At 40.4% G+C, this 26649-nt stretch overlaps 1 protein-coding gene across 9 annotated transcripts in view; it reads left to right on the top strand.

The window, feature by feature from the left end:
* Window positions 1-26649, top strand: part of ZNF131 (zinc finger protein 131) — a 45163-nt gene that overhangs the window by 11382 nt on the left and 7132 nt on the right. For 5 of the 9 annotated variants that reach the window (XM_012758214.3, XM_012758213.3, XM_012758212.2 and 2 more), the window contains 2 exons: window positions 2859-3003; window positions 19188-19873. In XM_012758214.3, the coding sequence (XP_012613668.2) occupies window positions 2859-3003; window positions 19188-19873 (831 nt within the window). The remainder of the gene's footprint in view (window positions 1-2858; window positions 3004-19187; window positions 19874-26649) is intronic. The other 4 variants (XM_076007999.1, XM_020290203.2, XM_012758216.3 and 1 more) reach the window with 2 other exon arrangements.

Genomic DNA, 26649 nt, shown 5'->3' on the forward strand with positions numbered 1-26649 from the left:
CTCATTTATGTTAGCACCAAAAAGAATAAAATACTACCTAGAAATAAACTTAACTAAGGAGGTGAAAGACTTGCATACTGAAAACTATGAAGCATTAATAAAAGAAAGAAAACATAAACAAGTGGAAAGACATCTCATGTTCATGGATCGGAAGACTTAATATTGTTAAAATGTCCATAAAGGCTGGGCGCAGTGGCTCACGCCTGTAATCCTAGCACTCTGGGAGGTCGAGGCGGGTGGATTGCTCAAGGTCAGGAGTTTGAAACCAACCTGAGCAAGAGCAAGACCCCGTCTCTACTATAAATAGAAAGAAATTAATTGGCCAACTAATATATATATATATAGAAAAAATTAGCTGGGCATGGTGGCGCATGCCTGTAGTCCCAGCTACTCGGGAGGCTGAGGCAGCAGGATTACTACAGATTGAGCATCCCAAATTTGAAAACCCGAAATGCTCTAAAATTTGAAACTATTTGAGCACTAGTGTGACTGAAGGAAATGATTATTGGAGGGAGCATTTTGGATTTCAGGTTTTCAGATTTGGGATGCTTACCCAGTAATTATAATGCAAATATTCTGAAATCCAAAATTCTCTAGTCCCAAGCATTTTGGATAAGGGGTTCCCAACCTGTATTATTCAAAGCAATCTATAGTTTAAGTACAATCCCTGATAAAATCACAATGACATTTTTTACAAAAATAGAACAAGCAATTCTAAAATTATATGGAACCACAAGAGAGTGTAAATAGCCAAATCAATCTGGTGAAAGAACAAAGCTGGAGGCATCACACTTCCTGATTTCAAAATATATTGCAGAGCCACAGTAATCCAAACAGTAAGAGATTGCCATAAAGACATGTAAAACCAATGAGAGCAGAATTGATGGCCCAGATACAAATCCATGTATAATATGATCAACTGATATTGAAGAGTGCCAAGAATACATAATAGGGAAAGGGTAGCCTATGTAACAAATAATGCTGGGAGAACTAGATATTCACATGTGAAAGAATAAAATTGGACTCTTACACCATTCACAAAAATCAACTCAAAATGAGTTAGAGACTTAAATATAAGACCCAAATCTCTATATCTCCTGTAAAAATGCATTCAGAGTGATGGAACGCTTTGTGACATTGTTCTTGGTGGTGATTTCATAGATACGACATCAAAAGCACAGGCAACAAAACAGCGGACAAGGGGGATTATGTCAAACAGAAAAGCTGCTTCATAGCCAACAAAAGAAGAGTGAAAATGCAACTATGGGAGAAAATATTTGCAAACCAAATATCTAATAAAGGGTTAGTTCCCCCCCCAAAAAAATTGGAAACTCCCACAACTCATAATAAAAAGCACAAAACTACTGAATTAAATGTGCTAAGAACTTGAATAGACATTTCTCCAAAGAAGAAATACAAATGGCCAACAAGTTAATTTAAAAAGATGTTCAACGTCACTAGTCATCAGGGAAATGCAGATCAAAACCACAGTAAGGTATCACCTCACACCTGTCAGGATGGGCATTATAAAAAAAAAGGCAAGTGTTGGTGAGGATGTAGAGAAATTGGAATCCTTGTACACTGTTTGCAGGAATGGGCACAGCCATTATGGAAAACAGTATGGAGGTTCCTCAAAAAAATTAAAAGAAGGTCCCATATGATTCAGCAATCTCACTTCTGGGCATGTATTCAAAAGAACTGAAATCAGGAGCTCAAAGATTTAGCACTCCAGTGTTCATTGCAGCACTATTCATAGTAGCCAAGATCTGGGAACAACCTAAATGCCCACTGACAGATGAATAAAGTAAATATGGTATACAGTGGAATACTGTTCAGCCTTTAAAAAGTAGAATTTCTGCCAAATATGTGTGGCAACATGGATGAACTTTGAGGATATTATGCTAATTGAAATGAGCTGGTCACAGACAAATACTTCATATTTCCACTTATCTGAGGAATCTAAAATAGTCACTTCCACTTATATGAGCTATTTAAAATAGTCAAATTCATGGAAACAGTGGGCTAAGGTTTCAGGGGCTGGGTAGGGAGAAATGGGAAGTTACTAATCAACGGGTATAGAGTTTCAGTCAAGCAAGATGAATAAACTCTAGAGGTCTGCTATACAGCATTGTACCTATAGTCCATAATAACGTCCACTTAAAAATTTAAGAGGGTAGCTGTCGTTAATTATTCTTAAACTACAATAAAAAGTTTCATTAAAGACATGGTATTAGAGTAGGAACTTTAAGGATGGCAGGATTTGTATAGCAAGAGATAAAATGATAATGTATTCAAAAAAGAGGGTTTGAGAAATAGCATATAAGCAGGATAGTGGCCATGAAAGTTAAAATCTGCTAAGGAATATAACAACTCACATGCCAAATTAAAATTTTTTAAAGTTTTATAAAAGAAATATAGTGTGTGTGTGAGATGTGGCTTAAAATTTGGAAAGGTAAATAGAAAAATAATGTGAAGGACTTTGAAATCAAAGGGGTACAGAGTTTTATTTGCTAAGCTGTGGAAAGCCATTGAAGATTTTGGAGCTGAGTTGGGACAGCTGTAATCTCCTTTGCCAGAAATGTAGGATGTCTGACATGTAGTAATCAATTCACATATTTGAGTGACTTATCTTATTTTTCTGTAAGAGCCTCTGGAAATCTGTGGGAAAAATCTTAGTTTGCTAGGTAGTGTTGGATTTGGCTTCAGTATTAGGCTGTTAGTGAGAATTCTTCCAGGAAATAATTTTTTAAAAATGGCAAATATTAATCAAGTTCAAAGCACTGGGCTTTTCTTTCTTTACTAAATGTTAATAAGATTTAAATCAATGTGAATTATGCTAATGTGTGTCTTCTTTGCAGGTGTTAGTAAAATGGCCTTTCGTCATTTAATTGAGTTCACATATACAGCAAAATTAATGATACAAGGAGAAGAAGAAGCCAATGATGTATGGAAAGCAGCAGAGTTCCTACAAATGCTAGAAGCTATCAAAGCCCTTGAAGTCCGGTAATTATTTTTTTTCATGAGGTGCAATTAGTCATATTCAGTCATGTTCACTATGTTAGTCAAGAATTTATTTATTTATTTATTTATTTATTATTTTTTGTTTTGTTTTGAGACAGAGTCTCACTTTGTTGCCCAGGCTAGAGTGAGTGCCGTGGCATCAGCCTGGCTCATAGCAACCTCAATCTTCTGGGCTCATACAATCCTACTGCCTCAGCCTCCTGAGTAGCTGACACTACAGGCATGCGCCACCGTGCCCGGCTAATTTTTTGTATATATATTTTTAGTTGGTCAATTAATTTCTTTCTATATTTAGTAGAGATGGGTTCTCGCTCTGGCTGGTTTTGAACTCGGGACCTTGAGCAATCCACCCGCCTCGGCCTCCCAGAGTACTAGGATTGCAGGCATGAGCCACCACGCCCAGCCTATTTATTTTTGAGACAGTCTCACTTTGTTGCCCAGGCTAGAGTGAGCGCCGTGGTGTCAACCTAGCTCACAGCAACCTCAGACTCCTGGGCTCAAGCAATCCTACTGCTTCAGCCTCCCGAGTAGCTGGGACTACAGGCATGCGCCACCATGCCCGGCTAATTTTTTCTCTATATATTAGTTGGCCAATTAATTTCTATTTATAGTAGAGACGGGGTCTTGCTCTTGCTCAGTTGGTTTCGAACTCCTGACCTCAAGCAATCTGCCCGCCTCGGCCTCCCAGAATGCTAAGATTACAGGCCTGAGCCACCTCGCCTGGCCTAGAATTTATAGTATGTGTCACATAGAACTGCCATTTTGGAATTAATATTTAAAGATCTAGAAAAATTCTTCTGGATACTAATTTTTCTTTCATTTGCATTTGATTTTTTGTGTAAAAACTGCTAAGATTAAATTAGCATCTTCAGTATCTGATAAAATAAGGAAGTCTAGGCAGCTGTTTAAGGAGTTGTTTTGGATCCCTGTAAACTATTTTGTCGGATTCAAGTTGTTAATGATTTGTACTGAGTCTTATTCTTCAAAGGGTTTGGCTTACAAAGATTAACATTGTACTGTTTAAAAATAAGTAAGGAAATTGGGAAGATAAAATAAATAGGCCAAGTGGGGATAAGGAGATAATCAGTCAAGTTAGAAATATGATAGCCAAAATGCATGCCATTTATGTCTATATACTTGCTAGATGGGCTAATTCTAGCCCTGGTTTTGAAGCACCTAGTACAAAGGGAAAAAAGTATTCAGTTACATTATTCATTGTTAAAAGATGAGAACAAATCAATTGCCAAAGAGCCATTCCTGGCATGAAAACACAAAATTTCTCCTAGGATGTAATAAGAAAACATTAAAGGTATATAATGAACAAAGACCTCAACATCGTTACTTTAATGAATAATGGCAGTGTAATATAGTGACTAAGAATGAGAGCTTTAGAGTCCAGCCTCTCTGGGTTAGTATCCTGTCTCTGTGACTGTGTAGCCTTAATGAAGTTAACCCTACTCTCAGCTCAGTGTCCTTATCTGTAAGATGGGGGTAACCATGGTACTTTGTAAATAGACTATTTGTGAGGGTTAAATAATTCATGTTAGGTGTTTAGCGTGGTGTCTGGCACATAGTACTCTGAATGTGAGCTATTGAATAAGAAATAATTGAACTGTAATAGTGCATAAATACCGTTAGTTTGATGACAGTTTAAGATTAAACTTTTCTGAAAAGAGGATGGTATGTATATGTTTTTGCTTAGCACCTGGCATATAGCAGATATTTAGGAAGCATTTGTGAATGGATAGGTGGATGCCAGTCAAAACCAGATAAGTACTTTCTTGCAAAGAGACCTGCACATGGATAGCAACACAGAGGTGTGTGCTGAGGATATATGTGATTAGGCCATCTCTTTTTTTTTTTTTTTTTTTTTTTTTTTTGAGACCGAGTCTCACTTTGCCCAGGCTGGAGTGAGTGCAGTGACATCAGCCTAGCTCACAGCAACCTCAAACTCCTGGGCTCAAGCAATCCTCCTGCCTCAGCCTCCCGAGTAGCTGGGACTATAGGCATGCACCACCATGCCCAGCTAATTTTTTCTATGTATATTAGTTGGCCAATTAATTTCTTTCTATTTAAAGTAGAGACGAGGTCTTGCTCTTGCTCAGGTTGGTTTCGAACTCCTGAGCTCAAAGGATCCACCTGCCTCAGCCTCCCAGAGTGCTAGGATTACAGGCGTGAGCCACCGTGCCCGGTCTAGGCCATCTCTTTTCAAAAAGACTAGGAGAATATATATATGGATGGGCCAATATCAGATTTGTGGTTATATCTTAGAAGAGAAGCTTCTGAAAAAATGTTCTTTGTGGCTCCTTTGCTGCTCTTGGTAGTGAATGGTATGTCACTATGGAGAAAGTTCTTGGTAACAGAATACTGAAATACTAGGTCGGATGTGGGAGACATTTGAGTTCACACCTATATGTAGATGAAAGTAAGAGCAAGTGATGACAGTTGTTTTCCTAGGCCTATCTAGAACCTTTTAAAGGGTTTATTATAAGACTGAGATCCCTACAGCAGTTACAACCATCATGGCTTTTCAGTATGAATACAGTAGCATGTTGAATATGCCCTGAAGAGTTCCTTTAAAAACAGGAAGACAACAGTACTGCATATTGGCTGTTTATAATACAATGTCTGACCTTCTACAGGGATAGTAGCTGGGACTACAGGCATGTGCCACCATGCCCGGCCAATTTTTTGTATATATATTTTTATTTTTTATTTTATTTATTTATTTTTTTTAGTTGGTCAATTAATATCTTTCTATTTTTGGTAGAGACGGGGTCTCGCTCAGGCTGGTTTCGAACTCCTGACCTTGAGCAATCCGCCCGCCTCGGCCTCCCAAAGTGCTAGGATTACAGGCGTGAGCCACTGCGCCCGGCCTATTCACCCATTTTAAATGTAGAGTTTGGGTTTTGATAATTGTATACAATGGTGTAACCACCCCCACAATCAAGATATAGGACCATTTTCATCACCTTAGATGGTTTTCTCATGACTCTTTGCAGTTGATTCTGATCCCCAGCCCTAGGCAACCACTGATCTGATTATCACTATAGTTTTACCTTCTTTATAATGTCATATAAATGGACTTCTACAGTGTGTAGCCTTTCATGTTTGATTTTTTTCATTTAGCATTGTGTTTTAGAGATTCATCCTTGTAGTTGTAGGTGTTATTTTGTTCCTTTTCATTGCTGAGTAGTATACCATAGTATGGGTATGCCACAATTGATTAATTTCTCTGTCTGATAGACATTTGGGTTGTTTTTCCGATTTTGACTATAACAGTAATACTCCTGTTTACAAGTCTTTGAGTGGACATATGCTTTTATATTTCTCTTAGTAAACATATAGAAGTAGGATAGAGCTGAGTTATATAGTGGCTATACATTTAACTTTGGAAAACAGTTAGGTAGACTTTTATATTATTACTATTATTATTTTGCTTTGTGCTATATATATATATATTCCATTTCAGGAAAATATAGGGGTACAAACATTTTGGTTATGTGTTATGACCTTGCCACATCCAAACCATGATTTGAGGCGTGCTTTTTACATTTAAATAGAGACGGTGTCTCACTCTTCCTCAGGCTGGTCTTGAACTCCTGACCTCAAGCTATCCTCCTGCCTTGGCATCCCAGAGTGCCAGGATTACAGGTGTGAGCCATCATGCCCAGCCAATTAGGCAGTTTTTTAAAAAGTGGTTTTGCCATTTACATTCCTACCAGCAAAATAGGAGAGTTCTAGTTGTCATATCCTTGTCAACACTTGGTATTGTCAAGGTTTTTTTTTTTAACTTTAGATCAGGAGCTGACAAACATTTTCTTAAAGGGACATAGTAAATCTTTTAGATTCGTATGCCATATAGTGTCTGTTGCAGTTACCCAGTTCTGCTGTTGTACCATGAAGGCAGCCATAGACAGTGTAAATGAATGGGAATGGCTATGTTTTAACCCTTTACACTCGGATGTCGAGCGTGGATAATATGGAGTGGATAATGAGAAAAAAGCAAGCGAGTGCAAAGGGTTAGTAAAACTTTGGTTACATAAAACAAGCCACCCTTAGGCCAGAGTTTGCTAACCTCCTGCTTTAGGCATTCCAATGGGTGTACAATGGTATGTCATTATAGTTTTAATATTTTTAAAGTTTTAGTAAGGTATAATTGATGTATAAAAAGCTGCACATATTTAAAGTATACAGTTTGAATTTTAACATACATATACAGACCTGTGAAGCTGTTATCATGATCAAGATAATGAACACAGTTATCACCCTCCAAAGTTTCTTAATGCCATTTTGTAATTCATTTCTCTCTCCCTCTCTGTCTTCATCCCTACATGATCTGCTGTCACTGTAGATTACTTTGCATATTCTAGAATTTTACGTACAACATATATTTAATTATATGACATATACTTATCTAATTTGTTTTACCATAATTATTTTGAAATTCATATATAGTATGTATTAATAGTTAATTCCTTTTTATTCCTGAGTAATATTCCATCATATGTATATGTCACAGTTTGTTTATTCACTTGTTGATGGACACATAGGTTGTTTCCAGGTTTTGCATATTACAAATTAAGTGATTACAAACATTTGTGTATAAGTTTGTGGACATAATGCCTTCATTTCTCTCAGTAAATACCTAGGAATGAAATAGCTGGCTTTTATGGCAGATATATGTTTAATACTTTAAGAAATTGCTACACTTTTTTCAAAGTGGTTATGCCATTTTTCATTTTAGCCATGTTAGTGGGTATATAATGGTTTTTAATTTGCATTTCCTTATTGACTGATGGTGTTGAGCATTTAGTCTTTTTTTTTTTTTTTTAGCCATTCATTTATGTTCTTTGGCAAGGTGTCTATTCAGATATTTTATCCATTTTTTAAATGGGTTTATTGTTAAGAACTGTGAGGGATCTGAGATTTTTATCCTGTTTGCAAGCTAATAAGTTAGCCAGATTCATGTATGCTGGCAGAAGAGATGAGACTTAAAAGTCAGAGAAAGGACTTGATTACTTATGGCATAGGAAGCAGCATGATAATACCGTATTTCTATCAGTTTTCTCTGCCTTCCAACCCTCCCCCAAGTCCCACAGGGGTGACACAGTGGCCTAGGTGTGTGCCGTGCTCATAGTGGTTTGCATCACTGTTGAGGAACCCTAAGCTTGAGGAAACATAAATCTTTTGTAATGACCTGCAGGCAAATGTGCAGCTCTTTATAATGAGATGTCCCTAGAGGAGACATTATCTTTTTTATACTTTGGTTGATAAATATACCTACCCTCCACTCTGGAAGAAGACAGGCTCTATCTTCCAAAACTCTTTGCTATACAAACAACCTTGAAAAGATGGTCCAAAATAAAAAGATGTCAATGCACAAGCATGTAGGATCCATGGAGAGTTGTCTCCCAACAATATCCTTGTTTCTGTATTATCATGGATTCTGGTGAATTTTCCTGTAAGTAGTACTCTATTTCATTGGCCACTCTGATTAATCTCACCAGTAGGGCCGGAACCTAATCCACTCAATTTTTCTCGTACTGGATTTATTTAAGGCTATTATCAACAGAACTTAAAGCAACACGATGTGGCCACCCTGAAGTACTGCCCTTAATCATGACCTACCCTGCCAACGTTCATCCTACACTCAAACAATTGAACAAATCCCTAGAAAAACAGTAGCTTTCTCCTTTAGTTTTTGTATTGACTTTTCCACTTAGCCCTAGGCATTCATCTAATTATAGTAAAATGTTTTAGCAATTGCACAAACTCTGCACTGGCCCACAGGGAGGAAGTCTAGGGCAAGTCTATCATCCATAATAAACCTGGCCAGTGATTTGAGGAAGACATGAATACCTCCTAGAGCCCAAGTGGTGTAATTGATCACATCCACTTAAGTCAGGCATAAATTTTGTACCATTTTTTAATTGGATGAGTAGCTTCTGTTAGGGAAAGCTGCCCACAGGGTATGCATAAGTGAGTTACTCCTCCAGGAAGCTTCCCTTAAGAGTTTCTAACCAAGAGTAGCCTTATTTTAGAGAGATCACAGTCAATGATCTTCTCTAAAGGCAGTCAGTTGAGTCTGTCCTACTTATCACATCTGAGGGCTACTTGGTCTTCCTTAAATACTTGATGGTCTCTTTATCACTGCCTCTGAGGTGTGGGTCATCATATTTTGGGGAGGCAAGGAAATTAGTACCTGGATTCCATACAAGAAATACAGTTCCAGGGGCACATAGGAGTCCTGCAAAGAAAGTATTGTTTACGATTGTTTGTGCCCCCAAAGTGGGACCTATATATCACTCCAGGGGCACAGGTTGACATTGCCTGCAATGTGGTCTCTGCCTTTCCCAGTTCAGTTGAAATGATTGAGTCTAGTTCTGGTTTCTGAAGGGACTGTTTGAGGGCAGTCAGTTGAGTCTATCTATATAGTACTTATCACAAGAACCTGAATGCCAACTGAGTGGCAGTTTTCCATCTCATGGACTGATCTCAGCTATAAGGATGGTATTGAGGCAAACATGTGGTGTTTTGCCTGGGACATGCAGGAGCTTGGCCATCACCAGGTGTTTTCCAAAGACATCTTGGTAAAGTTAAGAGAAGTGGTGATAAAATAGAACAATCTGGCCGGGAGTGTCAGACACAGCAGTCAGTATAAAGATACTTAAAGTAATTGAGGAAAGCTGCATTTTCCTCCATTACGAAGGCTCTAGGAGTAGTTCTGAAGACAGGTTTCTTTTTTTTAAATAGGGTCTTGCTCTATTGCCCAGTCTAGAATAGAGTGGTGTCATTGTAGCTCACTACAACCTGAAACTCCTGGGCTCAAGCAATCTCCTGTCCCAGCCTCCTGAGTAACTGGGACTATGGGTGCATACCACCATGCCCAGATAATTTTTTATTTTTGTAGAGACAGAGTCTCAACTATGCTGGTCTCACACTTCTGGTCTCAAGTGATCCTCCTGCCTCAGCTTCCTAAAATGCAGGTGTGGAAGATGGATTATTAATGTCCCTCCCTGCCCCATATCTCCTGGTGCCTAAGATGTTCCCTTCCCAGGTGCTAGGGTTGTTTTTCCTCCTTCACCTCTTTTCTAGTCATCCCCTCTTACCCAGACCTGTTATCTGAAATGATCGGGTAAGAGAAGGGACAAGGACATTTTTATAAACTTAGAGACCCATTATGTCTCCTGCTTTGGCTCTCTTGAGCCATCATAAGTATACTTGGCAAGTAGTATATTCAGCCAAGTGGTCAATATTCTTATGATATAAGATGATGTCAGCCCATCCAGAGAATCCAGATGGCTGAACTAGAATGAAATTTGAATCTCCTGAGCCCATTTTTGATGAGTCTATCACCTGGAAAAAGTACCATCCGGGTTGTCCCAGGGTTGCTGTTGGGGAAAAGAAGGATAGTGTTCAGGAATGTTCAGAACAGAATCCTAAATTGTCCAGTTATATTTAAATAACTTCCCACGTCTTTTGTCCTTATACCCAGGAAGTAGCCAAGAAGAGATGATCCCTTTCTGGGGACAGATAAATTCAATAACCAAACTACTTTACTCATATTTTTGAACAAGGAAGATGCAAGGGTACTAGAGTCAGAAATGTTTTTGGGTCAGTGTTTGAGAAGGCCATTGCAGTGCTCTACAATATCAGTGTCTCTGAGTGGTAGAAAGCATGAAAGGTCCATCAGTACCTTGACTGTTAGCCAGTTACAGAGTAGCTTTTGTGATAAATGGTGCACCATTATCAGACTGCAGATGATCCAGAAGGCTGAACGTATGACATAGGTTAGTTTCAGGGGCCACAGTGGTGTGGCCAGAAGCAGTGGATCAGACCAGAAAAGCAGCAGTGTAATCTGAAGAAGTGTTAACAATGGTGAAGTTGTGCATACTTAGAGGAGAGAAAGAAAAAAAAAAATGGTGAAGCACCATTGATAGCCCTGAGAAGGGGGGTCAAAGGTCCAGTATAGTCAGTCTGCAAGAAACAATCAGAGACAATGCCCTGTGTGATGTGGCTCCTTCACTGTGAGACAAACTTGTAGCAGGTGTCACAAGCTTGGCATTCAGTGGCAGACGTCTGCATCAGAAACATAGGTTCCTTTACTTTGTGCCTATTTTGTGATGGTGGATATGTTGCCATGTCCAGAACAATATTAGATCTAGACATCATTGGTGGCAACCTGGGCAGTGCAGATTTGATCAGCAGCTTGATTCTAGTTGGTCTCATTAGAGAGCAGGCCCTTATCATGAGTATCTAAATAAGTGACCTAGATGGTCCTAGCAGCAGCTGCTTTTTTCTGATAGTTGTGGCCCCCAGAATGGTGTCTTTAATCTGCCAAGTCTTCGAAGTAATGAACCAAGACCAAGCAGACCATTGACAACAACCCAACAGTCAGTAAAAGATACAGTAAGAGGGAGGAATTGAGTTAGGTCTCATGGAGAAGCCCCAGGGTATTGAGGTAAGAGGGAGAGGACTTAGCACAACTGGGAAAGGGCACCCTGAGATCCTCGCTCAGTGGGCACTTCTCTAGGCCTTTTAGTGACGCTTTTGAGGGTGGAGGGTGGAGGGTGGAAGGATGGATAAACTGAAGTACTTAATCTCAGCCAGGACTAGAAGCAATTAGCGTTACTTTTTGCTCCCCTACTGTTGGGATCCATGCCTGCTCGGGAAGGGTTCAGGGAGGAACAGCCTCCCAGGCTTGGGGGAAGGGGAACTAGGAGCTCCTGAATTTTCTTTGTCCTCTTTGTCTTGTGGTTGGGTTCTTTGGGGCTTGTGAGGCCTGTTACATCAGGTGGGAAGTGAAGGGAGATTAAAGTTTAGTGAAAGTTACTCCACGCCTGAAACGTTCACATGCAGTATACTCATAGCAATCCTGTGTTATTGTTTCATCTTTATGGTGAAAGCAGCTGAGGCTTAGGTGGTGCAAGTCCCCAGGCATTTACACAGGTGGAAAGTGAAGCATGTGGGCACTAAGTCCATTGGCCCCCAAAACCTACCCACTCCTTAATCATTTGGCTTCTGGGCACCTTATATTTTTGTTTTGTCTTTAGAGATAGGGTGTCACTATGTTGCCCAGGCTGGAGTGCAGCAGCTATTCACAGGCGCTATTATAGCTCACTGCAGCCTCTAATTCCAGGGCTCAAGCAATCCTCCCACCGTAGCCTACCAAGTAGCTAGTACTACAAGCACCCACCACCTAGCCCAGCAAGGGCACCTTACATTTGAACATGGTTTCCTTTCTAGCATATTTTCATGTGTAGTTGCAAATACAAAGTGAAATTGCTCAAAAACTTCACAAGGGTAAAGGAAAATAATATTATGGAGAATAAAAATAATAGCTTACATTTTTAGAGCTGTTACTAACTGCTCTAAATAGAACAAGACTTTGCATATCTTAGCTTAAACTTCATAACAGTCCTCTAAAGAAGACTTTTTATTATCTCCCTTGTATTGATGAAGAAACTGAGGCAGCAAGATTAAATATCTTGCACAAAAATCACACAGTTAATAAGTGGTAGAACTAGGATTCAAACCCAAGCATATCTGAGAGCCTATGCTTTTTTCTTTTCTTTTTTCTTGAGACAGAGTCTCACTCTGTTGCCCTGGCTAGAGTATAATGACATCATCATAACTTACTGCAACTTCAAACTCCTGGGCTCAAAAAAGAATCTTGGGGAATGTTGGCCAGAGCTATGAGGACAGCCTCAAGTTTTGCCCATGGAGCAGAGTGGCCGTGCCTGCTTTTTTTTTTGAGACAGAGTCTCGCTTTGTTGCCCAGGCTAGAGTGAGTGCTGTGGCGTCAGCCTAGCTCACAGCAACCTCAAACTCCTGGGCTCAAGTGATCCTTCTGCCTCAGCCTCCCGGGTAGCTGGGACTACAGGCATGCGCCACCATGCCCGGCTAATTTTTTATATATATATCAGTTGGCCAATTAATTTCTTTCTATTTATAGTAGAGACGGGGTCTCGCTCTTGCTCAGGCTGGTTTTGAACTCCTGACCTCGAGCAATCCGCCCGCCTCGGCCTCCCAAGAGCTAGGATTACAGGCGTGAGCCACAGCGCCCGGCCCCGTGCCTGCTTTTGATTTTCATTGTTGGTGCCAAGGTTGAGCACCTACAGCAGCCTGGTGAACACCATCAAATTTCAGCTTAGCCAAACCATCAGTGAAATAAAGGCTCAATTAATCTAGTGATTTTGTTTTGGGCAACAGAATGAGGGAGGTGCCACTTTTTCATGATATAAAACCAAGAGGCCAGCTGCTGTCTTAAATATACCGTATCTGTTTGACAAGTGACACTTACTGGGCACTTCTCACCTTTTAGTCACAAAGGTTGAGTTGACTCATATCCAATTGGGAATATCAGACTGGAGAACCTCTAGTCCTCCATGGGTCAGTCATCAGTTTCAGCAAGAGCTCAACAGAAAGCTAATTGTTTCTTTTTTGAGTCTCGCTTTGTTGCCTAGGCTAGAGTGAGTGCTGTGGCGTCAACCTAGCTCACAGCAACCTCAAACTCCTGGGCTCAAGCAATCCTCCTGCCTCAGCCTCCCGAGTAGCTGGGACTACAGGCATGCACCACCATGCCTGGCTAATTTTTTTTTTTTTTGTATATATATATATATATATATATATACATATATATATATATTAGTTGGCCAATTAATTTCTTTCTATTTATAGTAGAGACGGGGTTTTGCTCTTGCTCAGGCTGGTTTCAAACTCCTGACCTGACCTTCGAGCCTGACCTCAGCCTCCCAGAGTGCTAGGATTACAGGTGTGAGCCACTGCGCCCGGCCTAATTCATTCTTTTCAAAGGTGGTGTACCATTTAGCTGTGTCAGAGGTCAATAAGTCCAATCCCCCCACCAAAAGGGTGGAGGCTGCCTCCCTTTGCCAGAAGCACTAATCTGCAAAAGCATCAGTCTGAGAGACATTAATGTCAAAGGGGTCATTAGGCCTCAGTGGTAGAGAACATGCTACAGTTCGATGGACAACTTCCTACACAGCCTTTTGGTTAAAGGATGTTGATTTGCAGATTAGTTGGTACAAAAGGAAAAACAAAATGCCTAAGTGAGGCACATAACTGGTACCCAAAAAGTCTGAAAGATGCTGGGCCTCATTTTTGGTAGGAAGAGGGTACATGAAGAAATGTTTTTTTCTTTGACTGCTGGATGGATGGAATGTTTTGAATCTACCTGTATAGACCAAAAAAACTTTACTTGGTGAGTAGACCCCTGAATTTTGTTTGGGTTTATCAGCAACCCTTGCAGGTAAAGGTGTGGTAATAGTGCAGTGAAGTCCTTTGAGACAGCCTTCTGGCTTGACAATCAACAGGACATTGTCAATGTAATATAAACTTACAGACATCAGATGACAGAGATACTCTGTACTAAATCTTGATTCTACTACTAGTAGCAAATGTCAGAGGACTTTGTTCCACTGTCCTTCTAGCTCTTCTCCACATGTAGCTCTTCCCAGTTAGGGTGATTCTTTCTGGTACTTAAGGGATGAGGAAGTGTGAATGTACTTCCTCCTGTTGTACATTCAGATATCAAAGCAACAACAGTGTACATAGTATCAGCCCCCCCCAAAGTCATAATAGCCTCCCTTTCTGCTATGAACCCAGACTCCATCAGTTGAATGCAAGTGCTGCTGCTTCCCATGGAACCAGGTAGGATGGTGAGTTGGACACCTGAATTTGACAGAGCCATGAAAGTTTTAGTCCCTCCCCTTACGGAGTTTTCCCCAGGATAATTGGATAAGTATGTATTACCTGCAATGCTCCTTGGGAACAGGGATAATTTGGCTCCCCTCATAATTATTTTTCTCCTTCAAGCAATGGAAGTCAAGGTAGAAGGGAAAGCGGAGGGTAGAGGAGGAGGAGATGTGGAGGGAGAAAAGTGACTCTGTGCCAGTAAGCAGAGTACATTTACTATTGGTTTCAAGCAGCACGGAAGGAATCTGCATGTGGCTCAACTAAACCTCCAGTATTTTCAGCCTACTCAGAAACCTCAGTTAGCATAAGGTTATCAATACTGACAACCATCTATTTCGGCTTTGGCGAATCCTTGATTTAATAGCCCCCCGCCCCATTTCTTTCCAATTGGGGCTATGAGGTTTATGCTTTTGACTTGACTTAGGTTTGACTTATATAGTGGTAACTAAGAGTACACCTTAATTCTGGATACTTGCTTAATTCTAGATATTGTCATGCTTTTGCCTGGTTTTAACATAGAGGGGGGGGGCTTTTCAGCAGGCTTACCACAAGAAATTGTATTACTTGGAGTCCTTTTCTCATTCTCTAGTGACTTATCCTTATCAGCACTGTAAACCCAATCAGACAGGAAGACTCTTATTAGTCAGTGCCTCACCTGTGATTTCCCATAGGAGTTTGTCTCAAGGACATCTCTCCAAGAGAGCCAATGCACCCTTATAGCAGACAGGACCCACTGCAAAAAATTCTTCAGACCTTTTACTGTCATCTCTAAATGGATCAAGGATGGGCATGATAGACTGCAGGAGGGACTGGGCCCTAAGGTGGCCCAGGTGTTGCCATTCTTTCTTGACAAGCATTATGTTGCTCCTTCATCTCCCATGTGGACCAGCCAAAGTTCTTTTGTTGTTAAAAAGACAGGGTCAGGCTGGGTGTGGTGGCTCATGCCTGTAATCCTAGCACTCTGGGAGGCCGAGGTGGGTGGATTGCTCAAGGTCAGGAGTTTGAAACCAGCTTGAGCAAGAGTGAGACCCCGTCTCTACTATAAATAGAAAGAAATTAATTGGCCAACTAATATACATAGAAAAAATTAGCTGGGCATGGTGGCACATGCCTGTAGTCCCAGCTACTCGGGAGGCTAAGGCAGTAGGATTGCTTGGGCCCAGGAGTTTGAGATTGCTGTGAGCTAGGCTGATACCATGGCACTCACTCTATCCTGGGCAACAAAGTGAGACCCTGTCTCAAAAAAAAAAAAAAAAAAAGACAGGGTCATGCTCTGTTGCCCAGCCTGGAGTACAGTGGTGTGATTATAGCTCACTGTAATCTTGAACTTCAGGGCTTAAGAGATCCTTCCCACCTCAGCCTCCCAAGTAGTATGACTACGGGCCTACAGGAGTACACCACCACACCCAGTTATTTTGTTTCTTTGTAGAGACAGGGTCTGTTCCCCAGCCTGGTCTGGAGCTCCTGGCCTCAAGCAATCCTCCCACCTTGGCCTCCGAACGCGATAGCATTGCACGCTACTCCAAGGTGCAGGCCCAGAGTTCTAATGACTCACCTGGTTTCTGTCCATAGCAATTGCAAATTTCCCTCCTTTCACACTAAGTGTAGGTGTATGTCATTGTAACTTGTCTGTAAAGGAGTGGAACCTTCTATTCTCTGCCCCCTTGCTATCCCCAGTGAATCTTAGTATAGTTGTTACCATGGGGCAGACTTGTGGCTATATAAGATTAACAGGGACATCTTCTCCCCCACAGCAGAGTTCACAGTATCCAGGGCACGTTTCTAGTAGCTGTCCTTGAGCTTGCTGCCCCAATACTCATCCTGTAACTACCTTCCCAGATTTTCTTCATTGATAGATGTTTTTGTTTCCTAAGGCTACCATACAGAACGAAGTGCCACCAACTGAGAGGCATAAAAATTACAGAAATGTATTGTCTCTCAATTTTGGGGTCTAGAAGTCTGAAATCAAAATGTTCTTAGGGCCATAGTCATTCCATAGACTCTAGGGAAGGATTCTTCTTGCCACTTCTAGCTTCTGGCAGGTCCAGGAATCTCTTGCCTATGGTACCAGAATTCCAATCTCTGCCTCCATCTTCCCTCTGTCTTTATAAGGCTTTCTCCTGTCTGTGAATTTCCTCCTCCTCATAGAAATATCAGTTGTAAATTGCATTAAAGCCCATCTTAATGACCTTATCTTAAGTCAATTGTATATGCAAAGACTTACTTCCAAATAAAGTCACATTCACAGGTATTAGGGGCCAAGACTTCAGCATATTTTTTCTTGGGGGGTTTCTGAGAGACACAATAAAACCCATAACAATAGACAAGAAAAGTAATGGACCATTCATTGCCCTATTGACCATACAATTTATTCAACATATCCACCACTAGTTCCATTGGGACTTTCCTGAAATCCTATTAATTGCTCAGTTATCCCTTATCCTTTCTCTTCCAGACAGCTTTATCTTTTTTTAGCATCCTATTCTCAGTGCCAAAAATTGGCAAAAACTATGAATGATCTGAAATTTACCCTACTTGCAAGCCAACAAAGTTATCCTGCTACATAGTCATGGATACTGGTGGAAGATATAAGACTTCTGAGTCAGAAGGAAAGACCTTTATTACTCTGCATAGCACACAATACAAATTTTATATTTGTGCCAGTTTTCCCTTCCTTTCAAGTCCCACGGGGCTGACATAGAATGGCCTAAGTGACTGCTGTATTCATGATTAATTTATATCACAGCTGAAGCATCTCTAGCTTAGGAAACCCAAATCTTTCATAATGGGCTACAAGCAAACCTGCCTAGCTTTTGCCCCATAGAGAGACATTATCTTTATTATATTGGACAGTAAATAAACCTGACCTAAACAAATCTACCCTCTACTATACTATACTGCAAACATCCTTGAAAAGTCTGAAACAAAAGTTTTCTGTTTACAAGATGTGCAGAAACTCAAGAGACTCATGGGAAACTGACTCCTAATAGTTGTCATCTATTATTAATTGTGGGACTCTTTACTCTGAATATAAGACCTTTGACAGATACATGTTTGTAGATATTTTCTCCTGGGTGTGGCTTGCTTTTCTATTAACTGTATTTCAAAAGGCAGAAGTTTTTTTATTTTAATTAAGTCAGTTTTATTTTTGCTGTTACGGTTTCTGCTTTTTGTATGCTAGTTAAGAAATTTTTAACCAGTGTCACTAAGATCTTCTCCTGTTTTTTTCTAGATATGTAATAGTTTTAGTTCTTATATTTACATCCATGATTCATTTGTAGTTAATTTTTTTGTGTATGATGTAAGGTAATGGTTGAGGCTTATTTTTTCCATACAGGTACCGTTTGTTCTAGCATCACTGTTAATAGATTATCTTTTTTTTTTTTTTTTTTTGAGACAGAGTCTCAGTCTGTTGCCTGGGCTAGAGTGCCTTGGCGTCATCTTAGCTTACAGTAACCTCCAACTCCTGGGCTCAAGCAATCCTCCTGCCTCAGCCTATATATATATATATATTTTTTTTTTTTGAGACAGTGTCTCGCTTTGTTGCCCAGGCTAGAGTGAGTGCCATGGTCACAACAACCTAGCTGTGAGCAGCCTAGCTCACAGCAACCTCAAACTCCTGGGCTCAAGCAATCCTGCTGCCTCAGCCTCCCGAGTAGCTGGGACTACAGGCATGCGCCACCATGCCCGGCTCATTTTTTCCATATATATTAGTTGGCCAATTTTCTTTCTATTTATAGTAGAGACGGGTCTCGCTCTTGCTCAGGCTGGTTTCAAACTCCTGACCTTGAGTGATCCTCCTGCCTTGGCCTTCCAGAGTGCTAGGATTACAGGCTTGAGCCACCTTGCCCGGCCCAAGGTTATCTTTTTTTCATTGAATTACTTGGAAACTTTTTTCAAAAAATCATTGGAGTCCCAGTGCAGTTGCTCCTGCCTGTAATCCCAGCACTTTGGAAGGCTAAGGCGGGAGGATTACTTGAGGCCAGGAGTTCAAAACCAGCTTTGGCAACATAATGAGACCCTGTCTCTCCAAAAAAATACAAAATTAGCTGGCTGTGGCAATGTGTGCCTATTGTCCCTAAGGCAGAAGGATCACCAGAGCCCAGGAGTTTGAGGCTGCAGTGAGCTTATGGTCACACGACTGCATTCCAGCGTGGGTGACAAAGTGAGACCCTGTCTTTAGAAAAAAAATAATTAAAAAATCAGTTGACTGTATAAGTATAGGTCTATTTCTGGACTTTGTTCCATTAATCTTCATGTCTGTGGTATCACCAATATGATTGTCTTAATTATTGTGGCTTTATAGTAAGTCTTGAAATCAGGTAGTATAAGACCTCTAATCTTGTTTTCTGCCCATTTATATAAATTTTATCAGCAGTTTCTTCAAAAAAGCCTGCTAGGATTTTGAGCTTGTAGATTTTTTTAAATCCATATGTTATGTATTTCAGGAACAAAGAAAACTCAGCTCCAGTAGAGGAAAATACCACAGGAAAAAGTGAGGCCAAAAAGAGGAAGATTGCAGAAACTTCAAATGTGATAACTGAGTCGTTGCCATCTGCAGAATCAGAACCTGTTGAAATTGAGGTGGAGATTGCCGAAGGCACAATCGAAGTGGAAGATGAGGGCATTGAAACGTTAGAGGAAGTGGCTTCTGCCAAGCAGTCTATTAAATACATACAGAGCACAGGTTCCTCTGATGATTCCGCTCTAGCACTGTTGGCAGATATTACCAGCAAGTACCGTCAAGGTGACAGAAAAGGGCAGATTAAAGAAGAAGATGGCTGTGCAGCTGACCCCACAAGCAAACAGGTAGAAGGTATTGAAATTGTGGAACTTCAGCTGTCACATGTGAAGGACTTGTTCCATTGTGAGAAATGTAACCGTTCATTTAAATTGTTTTACCATTTTAAGGAACACATGAAATCACACTCCACTGAGAGTTTCAAGTGTGAAATATGCAATAAAAGGTATCTTCGGGAGAGCGCATGGAAACAGCACCTAAATTGTTACCACCTTGAAGAAGGTGGAGTCAGTAAGAAGCAAAGAACTGGGAAAAAAATTCACATATGTCAGTACTGTGAGAAACAGTTTGATCATTTTGGCCATTTTAAAGAGCATCTTCGAAAACATACAGGTAATTCACAAATACTTTATGTTAAAAGTATATTTTTTCCACATTCACTTCAAGTCTGAATATCTAAATCTTTTTTTTTTTTAATAGTATCCGAGAAGGCATCTTCTGTATTTTCTAAGGCTAAATGTACATTGTTTTTATGGTATTACTTTGTTGAAATATTAATGCTTCAAATGCAAATCAGTATCAGCTTTGAAAGTAATTGTCATCCTTGTGCCTTACCAATGTTTATATTTTTCCAAGAAATACATAAAACAAAATTTGTGATTTATTTAAAGATCATAAATTATTAAATCCTAATTATAGTGAAAGACTTTACTGTTCCTATTTTTACATTTCTCGTGTTAACACATTGCATAGATTAAGTACTTTTATAAGCAATTCCTGACGGGTTTATACTTTTTTTATACACAGTTACCTGCTTTGGCTCAGTAGATAGGTAGGCAATATATGTCCATCTCTTTCCACCTCTTCAACAGCAAGTGTGTCAGAACTGGTGGACAGCCAGGGAGTTCATAAGGGTAACATCTTTATATTTTTCCTGGGAGCCATCGAGGCATAAGGAAGCTGTCCCAGGAAGTCTACCTCAGGGCCTCTGGCCTTCATAAATCTGTATCCCCTATGCCTGGTTTTATCCATGTCAGAGTGTCCCTGACTTTGCTCCTGCTCTCCAAGCATTCTTTGCTATGTCTCGTGCACTGGAGCCAGCAGCTACCACTAATGACTTGAATCTTGGGTAGTCTCTAAATCCACTATAACGAGGGTATAGAGAGAGCAGTTACTATAGTGTGCTACGTATCAGGCTTCTGGGTATTTGTTCCCAAGTCCTTGTTACATGTGGTGGTGAAAGGCTGTTTAGACTGTTAATACAGTAAATACAGCATAGATATCCTGCAATGTTCAGAATCTTTCTCTTTGATGCTGGAATTTGGAGACTTTCTGGTGAATTTTTTTAAAATAGATTCCTCCCTTGTCCAGTCATTTGCTTATATACTTTTTAAAATTGAGGAACCAGATGGATTCAGATAATGTTATCCCTCACTATCTAGACTTTTGCTGCTAATACTATGGGACTGGCCGGGAGCGGTGGCTCACACCTGTAATCCTAGCACTTTTGGAGGCCAAGGTGGGCGGATCGCTCAAGGTCAGGAGTTCAAAACCAGCCTGAGCAAGAGTGAGACACCGTCTCTAGTAAAAATAGAAATAAATTAATTGGCCAACTAAGAATATATATAGAAAAATAAAGCCGGGCATGGTGGCTCATGACTGTAATCCCAGCTATTCGGGAGGCTGAGACAGAAGGATCGCTTGAGCCCAGGAGTTTGAGGTTACTGTGAGATAGGCTGTTGCTATGGCACTCTAGCCCGGGCAACAGAATGAGACTCTGTCTCAAAAAAAAAAAAAAAAAAAAATACTATGGGACTGAATAAATATAAACAGTAGAGAATCTTGTACTTAAGGCTCGGTATGGATTTAAAAGGCTTTAAAGTACTTGTTTGGGTAACTAATACACGTTTATGAAATCTTCCTGGAAAATGCCTTCTTAATTCAAACATGTATATATAGTTGACCCTTGAACAACAGGTTTGAACTGCATGAATCCACTTACACATGGATTTTTTTTTTCCCAAGCAAACATAGAACAAAAAAACAATATTTCCAGGATGTGAAACCTGCACATACAGAAGGTCGACTTCGTGTGTGTACAGTTTTGCAGGGCCAGCTGTGGGACTTGAGTGTGTGGATTTTAGTATACTTGGGGTCCTAGAACCAGTACCCCACAAATACCAAGAGATAACTGTACCTGTGTTATAATTGGAAACTGCCTATAGTTATAATTTTGGTTCTTAGAAAATCAATATTCATTTATTTTAATGGTATTTGGGTGAATGTTTTTTTGGGAACTGGATTAATTTTGCAAAAGGATTGCTATCCTAGCAGCACAGTAAATAAACATTTGTGGGTAACTAGCAAACTTTGATAGTGGTTTCCTCTACTCCAACAGATTATCAGTAGTTTTCATATTATTTCCTAGGAATATGAAAGTAGCAGCAGTTTTTTTTTTTTTTGAGATGGTCTGGCTCTGTTTCCTGGGCTAGAGTGCTGTGGCGTCAGCCTAGCTCGCAGCAACCTCAAACTCCTGGGCTCAAGTGATCCTGTTGCCTCAGCCTCCCGAGTAGCTGGGACTATAGGCATGTGCCACCATACCCAGCTAATTTTTTTCTCTATATATATTTTTAGTTGTCCAGATAATTTCTTTCTGTTTATAGTAGAGATGGGATCTCGCTCTTGCTCAGGCTGGTCTCGAACTTCTGACTTGGAGCGATCCACCTGCCTCAGCCTCCCAGAGTGCTAGGATTATAGGCGTGAGCAGTTGTCTCTTTTATCCAAGACATTACCTAGTAACTCTTTTTTTTTTTTTTTTTTTGAGACAGGGTCTCACTTTGTTGCCCAGGCTAGAGTGAGTGCCGTGGCGTCAGCCTAGCTCACAGCAACCTCATACTCCTGGGCTCAAACAATCCTCCTGCCTCAGCCTCCCGAGTAGCTGGGACTACAGGCATGCGCCACCATGCCCGGCTAATTTTTTCTATATATATATTAGTTGCCCAATTAATTTCTTTCTATTTATAGTAGAGACGGGGTCTCGCTCTTGCTCAGGCTGGTTTTGAACTCCTGACCTCGAGCAATCCGCCCGCCTCAGCCTCCCAGAGTGCTAGGATTACAGGCGTGAGCCACCGTGCCCAGCCTACCTAGTAACTCTTATCCTCTTGAAAATAGAACAACACAGACCACTTAGGAAATTTTAAAATGTGCTTTTCAGGTCCTGTGCTTTTGGATTCGACAACAGAATATAGGGTTAAAGTACACTGTGTTGTACATCTTTGTCCTTCCCATCAAAATGATATGAGATTAAGGAACTTAGTTAACTTACATAGTTGTCATAAATTATAGAACCATATGCCCAAACCATATGCCCATTGGAGGAACAGTTTAGCACATAAAGCAAACTAAACTTTCATGATCTTTTAACTTAAATCAATTACTGTACTGTACTAGTAATTAGTGGCAAGATACTTGTAGATGTGATCAATGACTTAGTGAATTCAGAAAGAGCATATGTACAGACATACCTTGGAAATATTGCAGATCAGTTTCAGATGACTACAGTAAAGCTAATACTGCAAAAAAGCCAGTCACACAAATTTTTTGGTTTCCTAATGTATATAAAAGTTATGTTTATGCTATACTGTGGTCTCTTTAGTGTGCAATAACATATCTAAAAAAAGTACATATCTTAATTTAAAATACATTATTGCTAAAAATGCTAATGATCATCTGAGCCTTCAGCAAGTCATAATATTTTTGCTGGTTGAGGGTCTTAACCTTGATTTGATATTGGTGGCTGCTGACTGGTCAGGGTGGTGGTTTTTGAAGATTAGGGTGGCTGTGGCAATTTCTTAAAATAAGACAACAGTGAAGCTTGCGGCATCAATTGACTCTTCCTTTCACGAAAGATTTCTCTGTTGTATGTGATGCTGTGATAGCATTTTACTTAACAGTAGAACTTCTTTTAAAGTCAGTCCTCTCAAACTCTGTTGCTGCTTTATCAATGTAGTTTATGTAATATATTCTAAATTCTTTGTTGTCATTTCAACAATGTTCGCAGCATCTTCACTAGGAGTAGAGTCCATCTCTAGAAACTACTTTCTTTGTTCATCCCTAAGAAGCAACTTCTCATCTATTCAAGTTTTGTCAGGAGATTGCAGCAATTCAGTCATTTGTTCAGGCTCCACTTCTAATTATAGATCTCTGGCTATTTATTCTGTATCTGCAGTTACTTCATCTACTGAAGTCTGAAGTCTTGTACTTCTCAAAGTCATCCTTGAGGGTTGGAATCAGCTTCTTCCAGATTCCTGTTAAGGTTGAAATTTTGACCATTTCCTATGAGTCATGAATGTTATTAATGGTATCTTGAATGGTGAATGCTTTCCAGAAGGCTTTCAATTTACTTTGGCCAGATCCATCAGAGGAATCACTATCTATGGCAGCCATAACCCTACAAAATGTATTTCTTAAATAAGATTGAAAGTCAAAATTACTCCTTGATCCATGGGCTGCAGAATGGATGTTGTATTTGCAGACACAAAAACAATATTAATCTTTTTATAAATCTCTATCAGAGCTCTTGGGTGACTAGGTACATTATAATGTTTTTTTTTTTTTTTTTTTTTTTGAGACAGAGTCTCACTTTGTTGCCCAGGCTAGAGTGAGTGCCGTGGCGTTAGCCTAGCTCACAGCAACCTCAATCTCCTGGGCTTGAGTGATCCTTCTGCCTCAGCCTCCCGAGTAGCTGGGACTACAGGCATGCGCCACCATGCCCGGCTAATTTTTTATATATATATCAGTTGGCCAATTAATTTCTTTCTATTTATAGTAGAGACGGGGTCTCGCTCTTGCTCAGGCTGGTTTTGAACTCCTGACCTTGAGCAATCCGCCCGCCTCGGCCTCCCAAGAGCTAGGATTACAGGCGTGAGCCACAGCGCCCGGCCCATTATAATGTTTTATTGAGCAGTTATAATATTACCAAGCCAGTAATATTTTGAAAAGACTCTGAGCAGTAGGTATCAATAGTGTGCTTAAAATATTGAGTAAACCCTGCTGTAGATAGATGTGCTTGTCATCTAGGCTTTGTTGTTCCATTTCTAGAACACAGGCAGCATACATTTAGCATAATTCTTAAGGACCTCTAGGATTTTCATAATGGTAAATGAGTATTGGCTTCAACTTAAAGTTATCAGCTGCATTAGCCCCCAACAAGAGGAATCAGCCTGTCCTTTGAAGCTTTGAAGCCAGACATTGACTTTTCTCTAGTTATAGAAGTCCTAGATGGCATTATCTTCCAATAGAGCGTTGTTTTTTTTTTTTTTTTTTTTTTTTTGAGACAGAGTCTCGCTTTGTTGCCCGGGCTAGAGTGAGTGCCGTGGCGTCAGCCTAGCTCACAGCAACCTCAAACTCGTGGGCTCGAGTGATCCTTCTGCCTCAGCCTCCCAGGTAGCTGGGACTACAGGCATGCGCCACCATGCCCGGCTAATTTTTTATATATATATATATATCAGTTGGCCAATTAATTTCTTTCTATTTATAGTAGAGACGGGGTCTCGCTCAGGCTGGTTTTGAACTCCTGACCTTGAGCAATCCGCCCGCCTCGGCCTCCCAAGAGCTAGGATTACAGGCGTGAGCCACAGCGCCCGGCCTCAATAGAGCGTTGTTTTGTCTACATTGAAAGTCACTTGTTTGGTGTAGCCAAGTTGAGCAATCATCTTAGCTAGATCATGTGGATAACTTGCTGCAGCTTCTACATCAGCACTTGCTGCTTCACCTTGCACTTTTATGTTCTAGAGACAGCTTCTTTCCTTGAACCTCTTGAACCAACCTCAGCTGTCTTTATACTTTCTTTCTGCAGCTTCCTCACCTCTCTCAACCTTCATAGAATTGAAGAGAGTTAGGGCCTTGCTCTGGATTAGGCTCTGGCTTGAGGGAATGTTGTGGGTGGTTTGATCTTCTCTGCACACCACTAGCACTTTCTCCATATCAACAATAAGGCTGTTTTGCTTTCTTATTCATGTGTTCACTGGAATAGCACCTTTAATTCAAGAACTTTTCCTTTGCATTCACAACTTGGCTCACTGGCTCAGGAGGCCGAGCTTTCAGTCTGTCTTGTCATTCAACATGCCTTTGTCATAGGCTTAATTAATCATTTCTAACTTTTGATTTAAAGTGAGAGATATGCAATTTTTCCTTTTACTTGAACACTTAGAAGCCATGGTAGGGTTACTAATTGGCCCAATTTCAATATCATGGTGTCTTGGGGAATGAGGAGGTTGGAGGAAAGAGAAAGGGGGGAGTGGCTAGTCAGTGGAGCAGTCAGCACACATAGCATTTATTGATTACCTTCACTGTGTTTACGGGTGTGGTTCATGGGGCCTCAAAACACTTGCAGTAGTAACATCAAAGATCACTGATCACAGATCATCATAACAGATATAACAATAATTAAATAGTTTGAAATACTATAAGAATTATGGGGACACAGACATAAAGTGAGCACATATTGTTGGAAAAATGGCACTGGTAGACTCGCTCGACCCAGGGTTGTCACAAACCTTCAGTTTGTGTTTAAAAAAAAAAAAAAGTTGCGATAAAGCTAAGCACAATAAAATGAGGTGTGCCTATAAGCGGTTTTGTTTTTGTTTTTTGAGACAGGGTATGCATCCAATATAGATTGCAATGGCTTAATCATACCTTGCTGCAGCCTCAAACTCCTGAGCTTTAGCAGTCTTCCCACCTCAGCCTCTCAAGTAGCTGGGACTACTTGAGTTGCATGCAACCACGCCCAGCTAATTTTTCTGTTTTTTGTAGAGACGGGTCTCACTCTTGCTCAGGCTGGTCTCAAACTCCTGACCTCAAGCAATCCCCTCACTTCGGCCTGCCAAAGTGGTAGTATTACAGGTGTGAGCCACTGCACGTGGCCTATAGTCACTTTAAATTATGTTTAAGTTAATAAAGGATGGATCATTTTTTCCCTTATAGCAAACTGTGAAGATAGGAGACAATTCTCTTCCCATTTCCTACCTTCAAAACACATTAACACCTTAAAAGTTTCATTTTTTTTTTTTTTTTTTTTTTTTTTGAGACAGAGTCTCGCTTTGTTGCCCAGGCTAGAGTGAGTGCCATGGCATCAGCCTAGCTCACAGCAACCTCAAACTCCTGGGCTC

This window comes from Microcebus murinus, chromosome 11 (assembly GCF_040939455.1).
Source record: "Microcebus murinus isolate Inina chromosome 11, M.murinus_Inina_mat1.0, whole genome shotgun sequence".
Classification (NCBI taxonomy): Eukaryota; Metazoa; Chordata; class Mammalia; order Primates; family Cheirogaleidae; genus Microcebus; species Microcebus murinus.